Consider the following 20,287-nt stretch of genomic DNA (forward strand, 5'->3'; position numbering starts at 1 on the left):
TTTGTTACAACCACAGTGCCTTTAAACTTTCAATCTTCCCCACCTTCTACCATCTAGAAGGGTTAGGGAGCTTGTCTGCTATCTCTTCTCACAGCTGAGGCAGCTGTCAGCAGCATGGATGGCAACATCTACTACAGAGGTGGTTCTTCAAGGCAGCAGGAGCAGGCACTATCCCAGGCCTAACTTCCTACCAGGAACCTGCACAAGCAATTCAGGTTCAGCTGGCACAAGGCTGCACCTCAGCACTGTCTGGTAGGTCTGTTTTACACAGATAAGCCTCCATGAAAATTGCTCCATGTGAGAATGTATTATGTAAACTAGAAAAAAGGCTTGGGATCTTCACATCTGGAAGATGGACATTTCAGTATCAACAACGTTTTGCTGAGCACAATCTGCCTGCTACTGAATCCCAGGACCATACCATGACAGCAAGAGGAGATCCCAGCAATCCAGCATCCCCTTGCATTATGCCTTGCAGGAGACAATTGTGTCCCAGGCACCATTTCTGGTCCCCTGCTGAGATCAGATTGCTTGCATAGCAAAAACCTGATCAGCAGGAGACTAAAAACTCTCTGGAGTTTCTCCCCAGAGAATTTAAAACCCCACTGTCCTGAAGGCAGGTATTTCACCAGCTAGTGCCGGTATTCAACAGCCATCTGTCTTTACACACAGCAGGCATGCAGAAGAAGCTGTGTAAAACACAACATTCCCCAGTGCTGTCCGGTTTTTCCATTTAAGTGCAGTTGATTTAAGTTGTACTAGCACAACCTGTGCATATTATACACCACAGAAAAAAGAGAATATTCCTTGCCTTTTATGGGCTCTGAACACATGCAGAAGTCCTCTTGGGAAACTCCTTTTGTCTTCTTAAGCCTCTACTCCATCCAATCCCTTGTGCATTTAATCAGCCTGGGGCTTGTCTATTTGGGTTTTTTAAAAGAAAACTGGAGAAATTACATCCTTAATTTTAGCAACCAGTTTTTAATAGAAACATATAATACACCTTTTCACATAAATATTTTATACAGACATATAAGCACTCACAATACTCAAAGCTATGCAATGTTCCAAAGCTCCAGTTCTGTTTAAGAGAGAAAAAAAAAACAAAAAAAAACACCCAAACAACAACAACAACAAAACCAAAACAAAAAACCCCCCTCAATCATCACACAGGAATAATGGAAATATAAAGTTTCTAAAGCATGAATAATCAGACTATTTCTCTTGTGTCCTTACAACTCACTTAAACACTGCCTGCCTCAACATGGCAGCCAGCTGTGTTCTTAGCCACAGCTGCAGGGGCAAGCAGAGACAGTGCACGATCACTAACAGTGCATTGCCAGCAACAGAGGTCAGTGCAAGAGGGATCTAACTGCAATCCCGAAGTGCAGAGGGAGCACACCACTGTCTCCAGAATCCAAGCCAAGATGGCTTTGTAAATGATTATCTGACAAGACTGCTAGTGTTGAATTGCTGGCGTGATGCAGGTAGGTGATTAAGCACCTCTGTCCAGGTCTTTTATTTGATTTACTTTTCCTTTAGGCTGTACAGTGACAATCTGTTGTTACGTAGAAGCATTAAACCTCAAGGGGAATACACCTAAACTTCAAGTCCACGCACTTGATTGTCTTGACTTGCTATAGCTATCAAGGAGTAACTTCAATAAATCACTTCAGAAACAGAATGTTTTTGAAGAGATGAAAAGGATGAAGGACAGTAAGGATCAGACCTGAGAAATAGTCTTATGCCTGACCATGTGATAAAGCTTTCATGACAGAGTGAAGCAGAAGTTCAGACTTACCCCATATATGACACCTGACAAAAGAAATAACAAAGAGAAACAAACAACAAGCTTGCACTACAGAATTCATTCTCCCCAACTCAAAGGTAGATAAGCTTTTGGATTTGCAGCACCCATGGTAGATGAAACACAGTGCAATTTAGATCCTCTATTTCTTAAACCCAGAGGAGCCCAGGTTAATCCACAAGCCAAAAATCATACAGTTTTTCATTCTACTCCAATAACAAAGCACCAAAGCAGAATGGAAAAACTTTCCCAAAGTAAAAGCTAACACTGCTTTAGGCCTGATTCCAGATTTAAAACAAACAAAAAATCCCACAGCAGACCTTAAAACATTAACAAATGGGAATAAACTCTCTACTTCTTCCTTTGCTACTAGACCAGGCAGGAGTACAGGGACATAAAAGCCAACAAAGTGTTCTTGAAATTCAGGTTTCTGATGAGGACCTTACTTAATTCTAGATTACCTCACATTCTTTGCTTGCCTGCCTCATTTTTAAGAGCTTAAGTTCCTGTCTGCACGAGTTGCACATTGCTTTGCCATTGCTAAACCAGGAACAAAATATGTGAGAAGCACCTTGCAGGTGACCCCACACACTGCCCAGGATGGTTACCACAGCCCAGGATGATCAACAGATCCAACTCACACGCCAGATTTATAAAACACCAAGTTAATTCAGGCTCCCAGCACAATGTTGGTTTGATCCCATACAGAGGGGAATGAGGTAACTCATCTAATTGCCACCTTATTCTGCCAGGTCAGCAGTCCTAGATTTGGTTCTCCAGCTCTGTGTCAGTAGTGCTCAGGATAGCAAACAAGCAGGATGTGCAGTTACCATGGTTTCATGCAGTCTCACAAGTTCTAAGGGCCACTAAGGGCAGAAGGAACAGCAAAAGAAAGGAACAGGTGTTCACATTTAGGATTTAGCAAATAATGTGCCACATGCCTGATTTGATGCAGTGCTCTGTTGCTAACATGTAGACATGTACACACAGAATCCTCCACCACCATTCTTGGAGACTCCTGCACTGGAGAGCACCAACCTCCCCTCACAGATGGGCTGAGTCTGAAAACAGGCAGCACTTTCCAAGCCTCTAGCCTGTCCTCTTACACTTCCCTCAACTTTTACATCAGTCATCAAGCCTTCTTGGAGTTGAAATCCAGTAAAGAACACCTTTAACAATCCACATCCCCTCTGTTCTTGCGCTCAGGAAGTTTGCCTGGGCAGGCAGTGATTGCCCAAAATACACTCTAAAATTTATGAACAGGTAGGTAACTGTATGGTTTTTCATACAGCTACAGTGTCGTCTCTTCATGTTTAGAGACAGGTGCTCTGGTTCTAAAGTGAATTGCAATATCCCTAGATATTTAAGAAAATAAAAGCCAAAGCTAAGTCTTCTGCAAGGCGCGCTACAGAACATGACGCACACCTCCACGCCAGCTTCATGGCTATGCTAACAGAGCTGCAAGGGACCCAACCCATCACAGAGGCACAAGTGAAGGGGGGATCAGGCTGCACCTGGCACACACTGTGAGGTCTGAGTAACACAGTAAGAAAGACTAAGAAGGCACAGAGGATGAAAAGTGTATTTTAACTCAGGCATACTCGAACACGGACTACCTGATAAGAGAAAAGGATCAGCCAGGAAGATGGGAAGAGTATGTGTGGAGCCCTAAGGGAATTAAAGGTCACTACCAAGTACCCACAGGGCTCAAACTTTGGAGAAAGCTTACAGAAATAGCAACTTTTTCTTTCCAAACCAAAACATACTTCACATGCAATCAGTGATGTTTTAAGGGAAATCTGAAGTGCCAGTATCTATATCTGTTTCCATTATACATATATGCATTATGAGTCATGGCCCTAAAAGCTACCTCTAAGGACCAGTTCACACTGAGGGTGTTGATCAAGGAGTAACAAATAAAGAATAAGAAGCAAATAAGTCTCTATGACAACTGCATAAAAAACCCCAACAAAACCCACTTGAGTGTTCCTGCTGTAGTTAGACCAGTAGGTTTGTTTTTTTTTTTCAGAGAACAAGTAGAACTTTGGTAGCCATCAATTCTAAAGTGCCTTATGCTTCTTAATTCCTGTGCAAACTCTGCTGTAGAGGCAGATGGACATTTCAAGAGTGTTAAGGTGCTCAATAACATAAAAATACTTAACACAGCAAGGCGGTTCCAGTTACTTTCTCTGCAATCATCCACACTACAAAAGTGATGGCAGAGACCATGTTTGTGGCTTTTCCTCTGCACTTCATTTCTCTTCCATCCACTCCTGCAATATAAGCATCATGAGACACATCCAGTTTCCCACCAGGGCCTAGTGTTCCCCTGTGTGAATAAAGCATATGAGGAAGGAGGATCTACATCAGATGGTGGTCACTGTGGCCTTTCTGGCCACGCCTGCAAGAAACAAGCTGGCAGGTTCTGCCATCACTGTTTTCTCCTCAAACACTTTTGCTCTAATACTGTCTCACTGCATAAAGGTAGTGAGCACACAGTTATTCTTAAAAGGGGCTTCTCAGCATAGTTACCATGCTGTGAAAACCTTGCCATTTCCCATGGCAGTCTGAAAGTGCAGTCCTTCTGGAATGCATTGATCAAACAACGTAAACATCCAATCCTTCCTTTCCTCTACTTGCCAAAAGGCCTAATCCCCTGTCTCAGAAGGGCTTTCTTCCTCCAGGTTGAGGAAGGCTTATTCCTCTGTGGAACTGGGAACTTCTCAGTGCCAGTTGATCACAAGCGGGAGAAGGAGTGAAGCTGGTCCTTTCTCTTGCAACTCAGTCAGGATTTCAAGCCCATTTTTTCCATCATCTGTTCATACACCGTCCATGCCATTGCTGCCATCAGAGTGCGCCTGAGAACTCGGGGCACACCACCTCGGAAAAAGCCAACCAGCCCGAAGTCCTGCAAACAGAGATAAACAACAATTCATCCCAATGTGCCTAAAGGGTTTTAACTTCTCATCATATATTACATGCAAGAGCACAGGATATATTTCAGCTCAGACCCGGATCAGTCTCTGAAAGACCTGGGCTTAAACAGCATTTAGGAAGAACCTATAGCATTGTACTATTGCAGGGCTACCCAGAAAAGCAGGAAGAGCAGGGAGCGGGAAAAAAGGAAGGCCAAGATGGAGACAACAGATGGGGATAGCCACACTCAAGTCCAACAAAGAAAAGGCAAGAGTGTAATCATTTCCAGACACTACAGGAAAATGATTAGTCTTTCTTTTAGAGCTTCATATTTACAAAAGTCTCTCAGGTATTCTGAGATTTCTAAGTATTGAAGAAAAAAAAAATTATTTGAGGGAAAAAAACAGTACATAAAAATGCATACACAAATAAACAGATTACTGCTTAGGAATAGAGTTCAATATGGAAACAGAGTGAATCTACCAAGATCTGCTCTTCTGACAGCAGGAAGGGAAAGGTGGGCTTTGACTACTTCTCCATCCCATTCCTGCAATTAGGACCTGGACATTTATTTCTCTTCTGATGTCTAGAGAGCAAAGAATTATTTTGTAGCTGTTTTGTATCTGAAACCAGCATTTGACACTGCACACTATGGTCTTGGTCTACCACAGCATGATCCCCTTCATCATCCTGAAAATGCTGACACTGAATTGTCCAACTGCATGAGCAGATGAAGCACTGACACTTGTCCACCTCCTTTAAAAGGCAACAACTTCCCCAGCAAAGATGTGTTTTGAGCTAGGGGATCAGAACTGAGGATGTGGTTGTGCATGTCAAAAGGGATTCACCTCACCTTGTAGATAAAGGCAATGGCCTGGCTTGTCCTGTGGTACTTTTGGGGTGACAGCTGCATGTGTGTTTTGATGACATCAGCAGGCTGCGTTGCCAAAGAGGCCAAGATCCCCGCAAAGATCCCACAGCCAAAATTCTGCAAGGGTACGAGCACTGGATCCATCTGGTCTGCAACAGAGCAAAGGGCAAAAGGGAGCAAAGGGAACACACTCAGATACTATTCAGGCCAAGTACACTTACACTGCATGACAAAGTGAAAGCTATTGAATGATTAAATCAACATCAGAGCCTAAGAGAAGTTAAAATTCATGCAGCTAGAGAAACCTTTCAAGAGCAAAAGTGGCTACTAGTCAAAAGTTAGCACTATTGAAAAGCCTCACTTGCCTCAGTTGGGGAACTGAATTTGACAGAAAATCAGAAAAGAAAAAAATGTAGAAAAGTTGCCCCAGTGAGTTCCAGTATCAGAGAAGCCCCAGTTTAGTGGAAACTGAGCAGTATGCAAGACAAGCAGAAGCAGCAAGCAGTGCTTAAGACACCCTATCTTTCAACTGTTCACTAACCCAGTTATGCATCAGTCTTCATGAAGACAATCAATCAATTTAGGGCCAGTTTCCATTTCTGCACTGACCTCAGCTATTGGTCTACAGTTTTTCACAGGCAAATGTGAGTGAGTCACCCAAAGCCCTACAGGAGACTAATTTAACTTCTGAGGTGGAGGGCAACAAGCAGAGCATGCAGGCTGTCAGCTGCAGGGCAAGATCTGAGAAGAGGAACATTTTCCACTCCAGCATCCAACATTCAGCCTCACCCTGAAGTGTGAGGTTTTTGGTCTGTGTGTAGAACATCAGGTAGATGCCAGAGAAGGGCGCATCCCGAAGCAGCGTTGCCGTGAGCCCACTGAACATGCCACGAGCCCCCTCGGTCTGATAGATACTCTTCAGGGCTCCATACACACTCCCATAACCAAATCTTCCACTCTGCAAGAGCAGACAAAGGTCAGTCATCCATGTGCCAGACACACATTGAGGAGCCCTACACACACCCTGAGGATATAACATCCAAACAAATAGTAGTGTGAACTTAATGCGATGCCCAAGATGGCAACTCAGAGGACAACCCAAGGCAAAAATTGGGTTTCACCTACCTTAGCCTTCTTTAAAATAATCCTTCAGGAAGGTAACTTATGAAAGATGGTACACAAACATTGTATACAATTGAAACTTATAAATCTTAGGGTGAATTATAGTGGATATTCTCAGTTCAGTCAGAGAGAAAAAGAGAAAGATTTCTGCCAGGCTAAGCCTGGGAAAAATCTTTTTCTCTCTGACTGAACTGAGAATATCCACAAATTCTATTTCATCTTCTTGCCCAAATTTCATTTCCTGCACAATGTGTGAACTGAGGTGAAATCAGGACTACATTCCTGGCGGTACACAAGTGGCAGCAACCTTCTCCAGGCAGAAGGATGTATTTTGCATCGCAAGGAAGGTGTGTGACACCATTAACAGGGGACTAATTGGAAACTCATACCTCGTATCGGGTCTTCACTACAGTCACTGGCAACATGCAAATCCCAGAAACTGCACGAGCAGCGGCACCCAGGAAGACAGACTCCAGGGCTGTGGGTGAACGGTCCACAAGAAACTTTTGCTTCATCATGTACAATGTGCTGAAGTAAATCCCAACCCCAGGAATACATCTCGCAAAGGACTTCAGGAGAAATGGAAGCAGATGAAGAAAGAAAAAGCTTACATAAGACAAAATATACTACAAAACATTCCTGAGACTGTTCAACTTGACAGGAAGTCTTGTAGAAGACAGAAATATCACTAAAGCTAACATGCTGAGGAAAGAAGATAAGGTAGAAATCTTTTATGGCACTGACAGACAAATTATTCAAATGATGCCAGGACTTATTGCATTCCTCAATGTCAGTTTTCTAGGAACAGGATATTCCAAACCAAAATGAAGTTCCTGCAGTTGCCACAACACATTTGCAAGAGTACTCAAATGTTCAGCTGCTCAGGACTGCCATAACCAAATCAGTGAAATTCAATTCAATTCATCCTTAAAATAGGATGCGATCTAAATCATGTCGGTTCACTCAAAATTGTACAGGAGTTGGCTTATTTAAATTCAGGCAGACATAATTAGCAATAAACAGTAAGCTTATTTATTTACTTATTTTTACAAGTCAGAGTTAAACCAGCCACTTACTGGAGAGACACCTTTCCAGAGCCCCAGAATACTCTCAGTACGAACAACCCTAAAGAGCAGTGTTACCATCCCAGCACGACCAGACCTGAAAGAAAGACAAGACAGGAACTGAAGAAATGACCTGCTTCTGCTCCTTGGCAGATGTACTCCACAGCCACCCCTTTCACTCATATGTCTGTGCATTAACTCAGCACCTCCAAGGTGCTCTTCCTCATCTCAGTCTGCTTTTCTTGGTTACTCTTTCCAGGGCTTCTCCATCACCTTCTGTATCTCGCAACTTGTAACACCCATTAGCATTTTTAGTTGCTCACTCTCTTTGTTAGCAGCAGCAGATTGTAGGTTGACTACACCAAGCTGCACGCATGAAAAATTATCTGACAATCATACAGGATATTTTTCAGGCAGAGGATATCCCATGAAACTGCATGGTAGCCACTACAGCAAACACCAGTATCTCAGATGAGAACAAATGTTGAGGTTACAAGTTATTCCAATGGCATTCACAACCACTCACAGGCATTTTTGTTCTTCTGGAGCAAAATAACAATCTTTCTCCATAATATAAAAACATACCTCCTCTTTTACAAAGACTGATTTCCCAAATTACAGCTCTGAACTTCAAGCCCCAGCCAGCAAATAAGGCAGAAGCCTAGGCAGAGCACCTCCATGCCCCCCAGGCAGACACAGCCTCCTCCTCTCACCCATTCACAGCAGGCTGCAGAGTTTGCAGGCGGGTTTTCAGCAGGTCAAGGGGTTGGAAGAGGAGCGTGGAACAAGTGCCACTGATGGAGCCACACACAAAAGCCTTTAGGACTGGATGCATCTAGAACAGGAAGAACAGAACTTTAAAAGGCCATTTAATTAAGAATGGCACAAGAGGAAATATTTCAGCTGATACATCGCATGCTATGGGAAGGAAGGTGTGCTGACCCCAGATGTTAAGGACAGCTGCTTAGGGTACAGGAAACTTTTCCAGGCCGTTTCTGACGCTGATCAAGTTTTATTTGTGGTTTCTGGGGTCTCTGCTTTTTCTGGGAAAGTGTTCCAGAATCTCCTTTAAATTCGGTGGTTGGTAAGAGTTTTCTGAACGTGAAATGTACATATCAGCCATTTGGTTACCCTTTGCCACGCCAGAGGAAATAGGTGTCCCCTTCCCACCAGCTACCTGTACCTCTGCCGCAGTCCCATCCACCCTTCCCTCCCACCCTGCTCACCACGGTCTCGCCGCTGCCACGGGCACTGGCGGGGAACCCTGCCCCGACCCAAACCCGGCCCAACTGCACTCCAAAGCACTGCACGGCCTGCTCAGCTGAGGCTGCCTTCGCTACCCACAGCGGCTGCCGCCGCCCCGCACTTCTCGGGAAATAATACGGCAGGAGGCACAAAGCCCACGGCAGGGTGAAGATTTTTAGGTGTTTAGAGAGAGTTTGTATTATTATAAACATATAACGGTGTTTGCTAATGAAGAACGAGTTCCTGAGCCCCTCGGCGCAGCAGAATCTCAACAGACTAGAAAGCACGGACAGATCAGCAGTGTGGGGCACACTCCGAGCCAGCAATGGCTCCCCCGAGGTCCGCCCGGACCCACCGTCACGGGGCAGGACCCGTCCCCCGTCCCGCCGCTGCCCCGAGGCCATGGAACACGACGCAGCAGCGCAGGGGCGCAGCGAGCCCCCGTCGCCTCGCACCGGGGCCCTGCTCCCGGGCTCTCCCCGGCAGAGCGAGCGAGGAGGGCCTGCTGCAGCGCCCCGGCCCAGTCCGGCGCGCCCGTACCTCCGCCTCCCGGCCCGGCATCCCAAAGCCGCCCGCTGCCCCAGAGCGCGGCGGGCGGCGAGGCCCAGCCCCGCCCGGAGCACCGCCCCGCCCGCGCATGCGGCTCCCGTAACCCTTCGCCCGCCGCGGCCTCGCTCTGCCGCGGCCCGGGGCGAGCGGCGGCGCCCCGGCCCCAGCCGGCTCCTCTCCAGCGGCCTCTGCCCCCGGGTCGCGTGTTTGTCACGGCTTTTGGACGTTCTACATAGAATCGTAGAACGGTAAGGGGCTGAAATGCATCCTCGAAGTGCATCTAGCTCCAGTCCCCTGTGGAAGGGACGCGTCCCGCTAGACCACACTGCTCAAGGCTCCATCCAGTGTGGCTTTGAACGCTGCCAGCTGTGGGGCATCGACAGCTTCTCTGGACAACCTGTTACAGTGTCTCACCACACTCACAGAAAAAAATCTTCCTAATATCTAACCTAAATATCCTCTCTTTCCATTTATGCCCACTACTCCCTGTCCTATCACTGCAATTCCTGATGAAGAGTCCCTCTCTGGCTTCCCTGTAGGCCCCTCCAGATACTGGAAGGCTTCTGCGGGATCTCCACACAACTTTTTCTTCTCCAGGCTGAACAGCCCCAGTGCTCTCAGCCTGTCTTCGTAGAGCAGGTGCTCCAGTCCTCTGATCAACTTTGTGGCCTCATCTGGACTTTCTCCAACACTTCCATGGCCTGAAGTTGGGGTCGCCAGAATTTACTCAGTTCCACCAACTGTACTCTATATTCCAGTGCTCTGTGCTCTATCCAGCAACTGCGCCCCAGCACACCTTGTCAGACGTGGGTAGTGGGAAGGGTCATTTCATAATGCCAGAATGAACTGGCATCATGTCTTCCTTCAGTTCACACCTCCCACTTCCCCACAAAACCAGCTTCCTATGGATATTGTGTTGTTCAGAAACCTGAGATGCACACTGACATGTCCTTACCGCTATTGCTAATGTTTCCACTTGCTCATCCGCATCCTGGGCCCAGAGCAGAGGAAGGCTGGCTTTCCACAGCATTGAAAAAGTGAGGCACCAAAATGAAGTATTTCAATATTAGACCTGTGCCAGCCCTGAGACTGTGGCTTTGCTGTGCCTGCAGAGCCAGACACTGCTTATCAACAACAAAACTGCAGGAGCTGGGAGGAGCAAGTTACGGCTTTGGCAGGCTGCTTTTCTAAGAATTGCCTGTTTGCTGTGCCTTGGCCAAGTGAGGAATGACACGTCCAGAACGTCATGCTCCAGGTGTTCCTAGAAAGAAAACCCTGTGTGCAGCAATAGCCATTATGCACAAACCACTTCCTCTCCTGTGCTCGCTTTGCTTTGTGGCAGCCCCTGAAGAAGGAGAGAACATACTTCTCTGAGAAAATGTAACACACAGGCTAGCAAAAGCACTTCATTATGGACTCCCTCTTCCCTTTGGGAAGCTCCTCTCTTGTTAAGCAGTTCCCTCCTTTGGATGAGTAAGTGCCTTTTATTTCATTAACTAACTTTGTTTGCTGATGCATGGAAAAGAAGATCTGCTTGTCCCCTTCCCTCCTAGTGCTTCTTTCTCCGCCTCACATCTTGCTCCACTGTGCACCAACACAGGGACAACATGCATCATCACAGGCTGCAGGGGAATCTCTGCTCCACTGCCTGGAGCTCTTCCTTCCCATCCATCTTCCCTGACTGTGGAGTCTGCAGGGCATTTCTCTCATGTATTCTCACTCTCTCACAGCTGCTGCTGCACAGTGTTTCTGAATCACAGAGGCACTACCAGTATCACCAACGGGCTCAGCTTTGACCAGCAGCAGGGCCATCTTGGAGTCAGCTGCTGCCACCACAGGGGCAGATTCTGGCATCTTCTCACATCAGGCAGCCCTGCAGCCCCTTTGCTACCAAAACCTTTCCTTGTAAACCCAATGCATCATCATCTGTGATACAATTGATTATATAAGGAAGCTCTCTGGGATATATGTGTCGTTTTGAAAAAGCCCCTTTGGCTATTTCTTTTGGCGTGTTTCTGGCTGTTCTGGATGGGACTGGGTAAGTAGGTTGTTTAGAGGAGTAAGCTTAACTCTAGTAAGGCCAACAAACTCAAGTGATGCATTTGAAATGTTTCTATATGGAACTGGGGATGGTGTGGCTGGATCCTCTCACTCCATGTCTTTGCATGGAGCAACAATTGACATTTTTGTAGTTTTCTGAAGCAAAATGGGCTGCAACAATATTGGCCAAATGGCATGCATCCCAAGAAAGAGCTCATCCATCATGAAACCCTGGCAGCAACAGCAGTCTCCAGGCAGGTTCTTATCTTGCTGTGGAAGTGTCTTCTTCCTTAAAATAAGCGTCATGGTGAATGACGAGGTGAAACTACTCACTGCTCATCTCACGCATCTCTGCAGGGATGTGCCTCAATTCTGCGGGAATGCCCAGCAGAGGGAGCCGCGTCCCTTCATGTCGCTGTCCTTGTGCTCTTACAGCTTGTCATCTCTATTTAGGCGATGAAAGATGAGAGGCACGGAACTGCCAAATTCCCATTTGGTGGACACATCTTTTTCCACATTGAATAATTCCTGGTTGTTTTCTTTGCCACTTTAGCACCAACAGAGTTGTGCGTGCCATTTTAATCCTGCATTAGGGCAGTGGAGGTCAAGCTTCAGCACTTCCAGCAACGGCCAGTAACACTGCCTGTAACAGAAGAGTTTGTTTCTGGTTTTAATTCCTAGTTTCAGGTTTTGTAAGAGTTGCTACCCAGCAGAGCTTGACTGTCATGGCTTGACTCACACATAAAACTTTGACCTAATGTCACACTGCCCACCATGGCCAAGGAAAGCCATCCACTGCTACACATGCAATAGTTGCAGATTTTCTTGGTTCACAGAAATTTATCGCTCTGGAGTGAAGGTAGACATCCAAAGGGTTTGAGACCATTCCACATGGGGATTCTAGCAGCACATCTATGGACTGATGCCCAATGAGGTGCTGTTTGTTCAAAAAAGAGCAAAAAGATGATGTGACTTATTGCAGACAGGTAGAAATATTATAAAAGAAAGGTGTTATTAAATATGGTTTAGGCCCTGCTACTCTAGTTAAGCTAGCAGTAGCTTGTAAGTTCCCATAAGGAAAAGTCATAAGGATAAAGACAGTTAACACAACAACCTATTTTAGTAAGAAAAATAAGTTTGCACTTGCATAAACAATAGATCTGTCCCATGAGAATCAGTGAAGAAAATCTGTCAATCCAAGAATAGAGAGATTTGATGGAAAGGAAAAATGCCAGTTACTAACCAATTAATTGAGTGGCAAGAAAACTAGTTGCTGATTGGAGTTGAACACAAGGTCTGTGAAAACTGTATAAAAATGAATTATGTGAATAAAGAATTGGCTTTTTCTGCTTGAGGAAACTGAGTTCTGTCTGTTTATTAATGCAATATGACTTGCCTGAATTTCAGTAATGGCACCAAGCTCTAGTGGGGAGCAGCAGTATTTAAGGAGATAACACACACTTCAAATGTTGCCTGTTGCTCAGTAGGGCTGCTCTTTCCCCTATATCTTGTGTTGTGGGGAAGATCGGAGACAGCTGTGGGATGGAAGCTGTGTTGGGTCTGGATGAAGTCACAGTAGGTATGTAGGTTGGTGGCAATTCAGAGCTGTTCAGGGCTTTATTTCAGTGTTAGTCTGTGAGAGCATCTTGCAGTGTGTTGTGTTCTGGGAAGAAAGGTTCAAATATACTTGGCAGTGTTAGGATTACAGTTGGACTCAATGATCTTAAATGTCTTTTCCAACCTAAATGGCTCTGATTCTATGAAAATTTCCCTTAGGTATTCCTGTGTGTGCTTGGGTGGGTGCGGGGGGAAGGTGCCTTCCAAGGAAAAATGAAATGTTAAAGCAGACACGGGACCCTTTGCTGTCGCTGGCTATTGGCAGCATTGGACCATCCCCCTCAGCCATCTTCACCAAAAGTCCTTGGAGCAGGGCAGAGACAGCACTACTTTCTCTCTCCTAGACACCGGAACTGCAGAGAGGGACAGCAGGTGCAGGGCATGCAGGTGGGAGAAAGAAACACTTCAAAGACGTGGAGGAGATTACAGATCTCTTCCACTGGAGAATGTAAGTGCTCAAAATGAAAATTTTGTGATCATACAGAAGATAAAGCTGACATTTCCGTCCTGTAGGTGTTAACTACAGAGGCTGAACTCACTGGCTTGGGGTTTCATACATATTTAATGTAACACAGGTCACACAGAGGAAAAGCTATTTTAGGACTGTGCACTGCTGCAGGACTGTGCACTGCTGCAGTAAGGACCTTACCTGCGACTTGGCATTGCAGCATAAGCTAAGGTAAATATTGCCAACCTATATACACAAAGGTATGCCTGCTTCTTAAAAATACATTATATAAAGACAGTTTTTTGCACTCTTTCAGACACAGTGTTGGATTATGGAGCAGAATTTGACAGACCTGCTGGGCAGCAGTGGCTCTGAGGACATATTGGTGAGTCATTCCCTGCCAGGTTGCTCTCCTGCAAGCCGGGGCCAGTAGCATATCTTAGAGCTTCAGTTTTTCCTACGGGGACACAGTACTGGTGGAGATGATGGGCATTTAAAAGAAATCAGTGTGATTCTTGTTCTCTGGAAAGAAACCAAGACACATGGTGAAAATATCTTTAGCTGATGACACTGTGCTTGTGGAAGAAGAATGTCCTTGAGGGCAGAGGTAGTGCTAGGAGTGTCCTATGGAGGACATCCTGACAGGGATGCTGCTGTCCATCTTCTTTAATTGTTTGCTGTCACAAGTACTGCCTAGGGATGTGGTGGCTGCTGCTGGGGAGTGGGCAAGCTGCAAGGGGCTGGTGAGCAGGAAGGGGGCATGTCACTGCTGCTGGTGCATCCCATTTCTGGCACTCAGCTAACTTCTGGCACTTCTGGCACTCAGAAACAAAACTTTTAGGAGATGAGTGTTAACATGCCAGTTTCTCCCTGGGCCATGCTCCCTTTTTCCTTTCAGAAGGAAACATGAAATAGGACCCAAAACTCATATCAGGGGCTCTCAGCCTCCTGGCCATGCCCATGTCATTGCTGGTTTGAGGATTCTCCCTGTCTCTGGCCTCAGTACCCCACGTGGACTCGGGCATGGGCCATGGCCCCACATAGAGCCAGCAGGAGGATGCTGGCAACCTCTACCACCACAGCTGCATTTTCCTTGGTCTCCTCTGCCCCTGTGATACAAGGATCTCATCCTGGGGGTTGTAGGGGATGGCCATCTACTCATGCTAATTCCTCATTTGCATCTTATACCACAGCTGTGGCACATCTATTTTGTTCTCATGTAGTTTGGTGTGAGCTGACTCTTGTCTGGTATGTGGGATTTGGCTCATGTGAATGTCATTGTCCTTGAACAGATGAGTTACACCCCACCAACAGCTAACTCCTCTGAAGCCTATGAATATGCCCTTGACTACTCAGAACTACACATCATCTGTCATCCTGAAGGTATTCCAGAATTTGCATCTACCTTATTTCCAGTGCTGTACTCCATACTGTTTGTGGCAGGCCTCGTGGGAAATGCTTTTGTTGTTTGGATTCTGACAGTCTTCATGAAAATCAAGACCATGACTGATGTATATCTGCTGAATCTGACTCTCTCTGACCTCCTCTTGGTATTCTCCCTGCCCTTCTTGGTTCAGTACTCCATTGTAAGCCAGTGGACTTTTGGAAATGCACTGTGTAAAATCATCAGCTCAGTTTACTTCATTGGTTTCTACAGCAATGTCTTCTTCATAACCATCATGAGCGTTGACAGGTATTTGGCCATAGTCCACTCCCTCCATGTTCAAGGGATTCGGACAACTGCCATTGGGTTTATCACCAGTCTGGTTGTTTGGGCAGTTGCCATTTTAGCATCAATGCCAGACTTACTTTTTTTCCAGGAAGTGAATGACAATAACCAGATTAAGTGCCTCCCTCACTATCCTAGTGGCAACAATGGCTGGAAGACTTTCAGTAATTTTGAAGCCAACATCCTGGGGTGGCTAATCCCTGTTGTTGTCCTCATTTTCTGCTATCACAGCATCTTGAAAAACCTGCAGAAATGCCACACCAAGAACAAGTACAAAGCAATAAAACTGGTTTTTATTGTTGTCATTGTGTTCTTTCTCTCCTGGACCCCCATCAACATTGTGCTGTTTTTGGACTCTCTGAGGAACATGTACATCATCGATGACTGCCAGACAAGCCAAAGGCTAGACCTAGCTGTGGAGCTGACTGAGGCACTCTCCTTTGTCCACTGCTGCCTCAACCCAGTCATCTATGCTTTTGTGGGTGAGAAGTTCAAGAAGCATCTCTATGATGCTTTCAAAAAATCTGCATGTTCTCTGTTGAACTGCAAAGGCTACGGGGCTTTCAGTGGGTGCAGCCCGGAAAAGCACTCATCTCTGCACACAAAGTCCTCACAGTTGTCTTCTGTTGGCACTGTCTTGTAGAACTACAAGTCCAAAACTATCATCCTGGACAGGTGACCTGAAACTGAGAAATTCTCACCTGGGCATCCACAGACATGGACTTTTTGAACAAGCTTTTAGGACATGAACAGTGGAAGCAGCTGCTTGATTCTGCTTTTATTGTGGTTACTTTTGGTCTTCTCACTTTTTAGAGGTTTTTTTTTTTAGCATATCCTCCCTTTTCCTCAGCACATCCTGCCTTGCTTGCTTTGTGAAATTGCCAGCAGACTGCCACTGCCAGAGCAACATGGAGAGGTACCTTAGAAACAGACCATTCCCCCTTCAGTCTCAGTATTGAAGAGAACTGTTTATGTTTCAAACCATGGATGCTTGGCCATTCCTTCCCTTGTCTCAGCAGAGTGTGTTGGCTTTGTGAGAAATTGTTACCAGTAAAAAGGCTGAAGAGTGGAAAAAATAGTGGGTGTGAGCTGTCACACGTCCCTGTCAGGGGACTTTCTGAACATTTTTGAACTTTTTGAACTGGTAACTGGTGTGCCAGTGTGGTCACTGCTCTTGAGCAGGCAGCTGGGGTTGACATTCCAGTTACTGTTCCAACTTGGAATGACTGATTTTATATATGTGAATGGCCACCCATTCGTATAGATATATGTATCTATATATATAGAGCTATGTACACATACATGCATATCTATACTTGCCTCTGTGTGTATATATACACAAATACACACCCATATACCCATACAGATACATATATATACTTTTATATTGCAAATATTGTTAGATTAAATGCAATGGTTTTCTAAAGCTTTCTCTTCTCTTCTCTTCTCTTCTCTTCTCTTCTCTTCTCTTCTCTTCTCTTCTCTTCTCTTCTCTTCTCTTCTCTTCTCTTTCTCTTCTCTTCTCCTCTCCTCTCCTCTTCTCTTCTCTTCTCTTCTCTTCTCTTCTCTTCTCTTCTCTTCTCTTCTCTTCTCTTCTCTTCTCTTCTCTTCTCTTCTCTTCTCTTCTCTTCTCTTCTCTTCTCTTCTCTTCTCTTCTCTTCTCTTCTCTTCTCTTCTCCCTACAAGATATCACCATGTTTTATGTTTTATAATAAAGATACTGTGTGCAGTGTAATTTTACAGTCTTTACACCTGAGAAATCTGTTTCATCATTATTTGTGTCAGGATCTGCATTTTATTCTGTCCTGGACTGATCTACACACCTGATAGTCCTTCCAGCTGCCTCTCATCTGCCTCCTCTTCAGTTCAGTTGCTGCCTGGGTCCCAGCAGCAGGATCACTGCCTGGCACACCAGTACAGCCTCTACCTTCCAGGTGCCTTATTGCCAGTCAGGCTTTTTTTGGATATGCAAATCCTCAGGTTCTCTAGAAGGGGTTTCACAAAAATTCAGGGCAAAGCCAAAGGGTGGTGGGCAAGAGGACAGCACCAACTCTCTCCCCTGCAGATTCACAGTATGAGCCCTCTAGAGCACAATTCACTCATCTGAAACACAAGAGATGGGAAGGATTTCTGCAGCCTCAACAGCCTTACCCTGCACCCCTTGTGTGAGTGCTTTGGGACAGATGCTGGAGCCCGTTTGTCCAAGCTAGCAAGATGATGATGGCCTTTCTCTGATTGTTGAGCATGTCTGCTAGGGGACATCTCCCTCTGCTCAGAGGTTTCATTAATTGCTGTTATGTAGCTGTTGGATTGAGGCTGTGATCCAGGGCTTCCCCACAAGGGCTGCAACCCAGTGGCATGAGGGTAGCCTAAACATGCAGAGCATTCTTTGCAAAGTCTTTCACTTCTTGAGCTCTCACTGGAGGACATCCTGCCCTGCTGTTGCCACAACACCTTCTAGCAAGGAAGCAGGAGATGTTTTCTGCAGCTTAAAGGGTTTTCCTGCCAGAGGCAGCTGGCTTCTGTTTTATGAGCAACACCAGGAGCTCTGAGTTGGACCTGACCTCAACTTCTTCTCACTGCCCAACTGCTTTAAATTGGTATTGCTGCCTTCCTGTGCAAAGGGAGGTGAGACCCACATCCGGAGAGTGCTTGGCTGGCAAGAGCTGCCCTGTGTTGCTCTGGGTGGCCAGAAACACCCCTGTAGGTCACAGAGCTCCTCTGCTTTCTGAAGGGATGAGCCTGGAGCAGTCTGCTGCCCTTCCAGTGCCTGTGAAGGCATTGAGAGCAGATGACATCTTCCTGTATCTGTGCAAGCTGACAGACAGCTTGAGGAAAATGCCAAATTTTAGGGTTTTACCAAGAGCAGGAAGCACAAGAAGCTGAAGCTAAAACATTCTGCACAGCCCCAGTGCCTGTTCACCTACTTGCATAAAAGGTACCCACCACAGCTGTTCCACCACAGCTGTTGTATTGCTCCTGCTCATATCTGCTGCTTATCTTCATATCCTGATCTTGCTTTTTCTTTTTGCTGAGATGAGGCAGGTCAAAGAGGATTTAGGATGATGTTGGCACATGAAATAGTCAGATGTAATCTTCTGCACATCATCTTAAAACAGAGACCACAGTAACTGTTACCCACGTTCAAGCTTAAACCTAAAGGTCAGACTTGTTTTCTTTTGATTTACTGGTGTTACTTGCACCAGAGAGTCCCTTCTACAGAGGGTCTCTTAGAAAGATGGAGACTTTGTCTGATGCCACTCATGATGCTCTCTGAATGTCTGGATGGAAAGGCCTTGACAGGCTGGAGCACTGCAGTGGCGTCAGGGGTGCTCATCACTTGCCACACTGCAAAAGTGCAGCAGTTGTATGGGTATGTTTAAGGACCATGCTGTTCAACTACAGAAGCAAAAAGTGGGATGTATGAGGACATGCCAGCTTATGATGTTGCTAGATCCCTCAGAAAATAGTGTCAAGTGGAACCTAGCAGATTGTTCCTCAGCTCTGAGCTGCAGGACTGCCACTTTAGCACAGGTAATCATGGTCTCTTGTCCCAAAACAGTATCCTGGAGTAAGAGACTAGTCCATATCCAGCTTTTTCTGGCATTATGCTGAGGCCTCCTTCTCAAGGCAACATGGAGATAAACTTATTAAATCCTTGGCAGAATCTCTGGCCTTCAGGTTACTTGTTCATGCCAGTGGATACAGTCTGGGGATGAGGAATTGGTGCCGTCTGGAGGAGCCCTGCCAGCCAGCAGCACAACTCTGCCTCTTTCTGCTGTGGTAACATCCACTTACACCTGGAAGTCAGAACCAGGCAAAACTTTAGGGAGGGGAAAAAGAAAAGTTAATGAAGGGTATTTGTGTCCCACTCTTAACTGAAGGATGCTTCTGTGCAGGGATGGGCCTACATTAGCGTACATGAAACTCCCCAAGCCTGACTCCCCAAGTTAATTGTATCATATCCAGGAGAATCTTGTTTTATTTTCAGCCTCTTGAAAACACTTATTATATATATAAACATATGTATACCAATTATGAAGCAGCATGGAAATAATTGGCATCCAGAAAGGTGCCTCATGACAGAAGAAAAAAACCCCATGGCTTTAGCTATTCTGTCAAAATCTAAAAATAGTTTGGGAAGTCGAAAGGTAATTATAACTTTAGTCTGAATATATCAGGTTTAACTGTAATGTGTGGGCTGATATTCATATTTGGTTAAGATACCTTAAATGTTAATGTCCCTTGCTTTAAGGCAGCAAGTAATACTGAGCAAAGCAAAGCTGCTACTGTAGTGCGTCAGGTTTGACGCATGACTTCTGAGCAGTGTGCCTCTGCTCTAGGTAAATCTGTGCTTCCGCTGGCTTGGCTGAAATACCAAAATGTATGGAAACAGGTCACAGAAATCCCCACCTCAGAATAGCACTGATTTGGGTTCCTACAGCCTCTGCTGATGTGTGCTTCTGCTGGGGCCTCCTTCTGACCCCACACATTCCCTGCAGGTTTGAAGTGCTTCCAGCAGCCAGTGTAATGCTGGCATCAGCAGCTGGGTCAGACTTACCACGCTGGATGAGCTCTATGCAAGAGGAAAGTACCACCAAGCAAACAACAGTGTTGACAAATGGTTTTTCCTCACCATGCTCTGATATCCAGGCAGATTTCCCACTAACATTAATGAATGTGCAACGTGCATGCAGGTCTGCATTGCCAAAACATTCATCCATTTCTTCACCTGGCACCCTTGGATGATGTGCAGTCTCTGTGATCCTTCACATGCCGGAGGGAGGGAGGGAGGGAGGGAGGGAGGGAGGGAAGGAAGGAAGGAAGGAAGGAAGGAAGGAAGGAAGGAAGGAAGGAAGGAAGGAAGGAAGGAAGGAAG

The 20,287-nt window shown here is 45.8% G+C and overlaps 2 protein-coding genes and 1 long non-coding RNA gene across 5 annotated transcripts in view; 2 read left to right on the forward strand and 1 right to left on the reverse strand.

Annotated features, from left to right (window-relative positions):
- The first annotated feature begins 975 nt into the window (after positions 1-975).
- LOC137482541 (uncharacterized) overlaps positions 976-20,287 on the forward strand; it is a 71,213-nt gene continuing 51,901 nt past the window's right edge. The window contains exons 1-2 of the long non-coding RNA XR_011004119.1: positions 976-1,355; positions 1,387-1,789. This is a non-coding gene — a long non-coding RNA (uncharacterized lncRNA). The remainder of the gene's footprint in view (positions 1,356-1,386; positions 1,790-20,287) is intronic.
- On the reverse strand, positions 3,787-10,619 carry SLC25A38 (solute carrier family 25 member 38). 2 transcript variants are annotated; one of them, XM_068204916.1, is made up of 7 exons: positions 10,530-10,619; positions 8,494-8,615; positions 7,793-7,877; positions 7,106-7,285; positions 6,384-6,552; positions 5,577-5,743; positions 3,787-4,715 (listed from the first exon to the last, which is right to left on the reverse strand). In XM_068204916.1, exons 1-7 carry the CDS (start codon positions 10,602-10,604, stop codon positions 4,593-4,595), a joined length of 921 nt encoding a protein of 306 aa, XP_068061017.1. In that variant the 5' UTR covers positions 10,605-10,619; the 3' UTR covers positions 3,787-4,592. The 2 variants fall into 2 exon arrangements, with proteins under 2 accessions (XP_068061017.1, XP_068061024.1); XM_068204923.1 differs by lacking the exon at positions 10,530-10,619 and adding an exon at positions 9,566-9,603.
- Positions 13,553-16,051, forward strand: LOC137482516 (C-C chemokine receptor type 8-like). 2 transcript variants are annotated; one of them, XM_068204881.1, is made up of 4 exons: positions 13,553-13,679; positions 13,807-13,910; positions 13,996-14,064; positions 14,972-16,051. In XM_068204881.1, the coding sequence occupies exons 3-4, from the start codon at positions 14,011-14,013 to the stop codon at positions 16,049-16,051; spliced, it is 1,134 nt and encodes a 377-aa protein (XP_068060982.1). In that variant the 5' UTR covers positions 13,553-13,679; positions 13,807-13,910; positions 13,996-14,010. The 2 variants fall into 2 exon arrangements, with proteins under 2 accessions (XP_068060982.1, XP_068060990.1); XM_068204889.1 differs by having other exon boundaries at positions 13,667-14,064.

The sequence above is a fragment of the Anomalospiza imberbis genome, chromosome 1 (assembly GCF_031753505.1).
Source record: "Anomalospiza imberbis isolate Cuckoo-Finch-1a 21T00152 chromosome 1, ASM3175350v1, whole genome shotgun sequence".
NCBI classification, from domain to species: Eukaryota; Metazoa; Chordata; class Aves; order Passeriformes; family Viduidae; genus Anomalospiza; species Anomalospiza imberbis.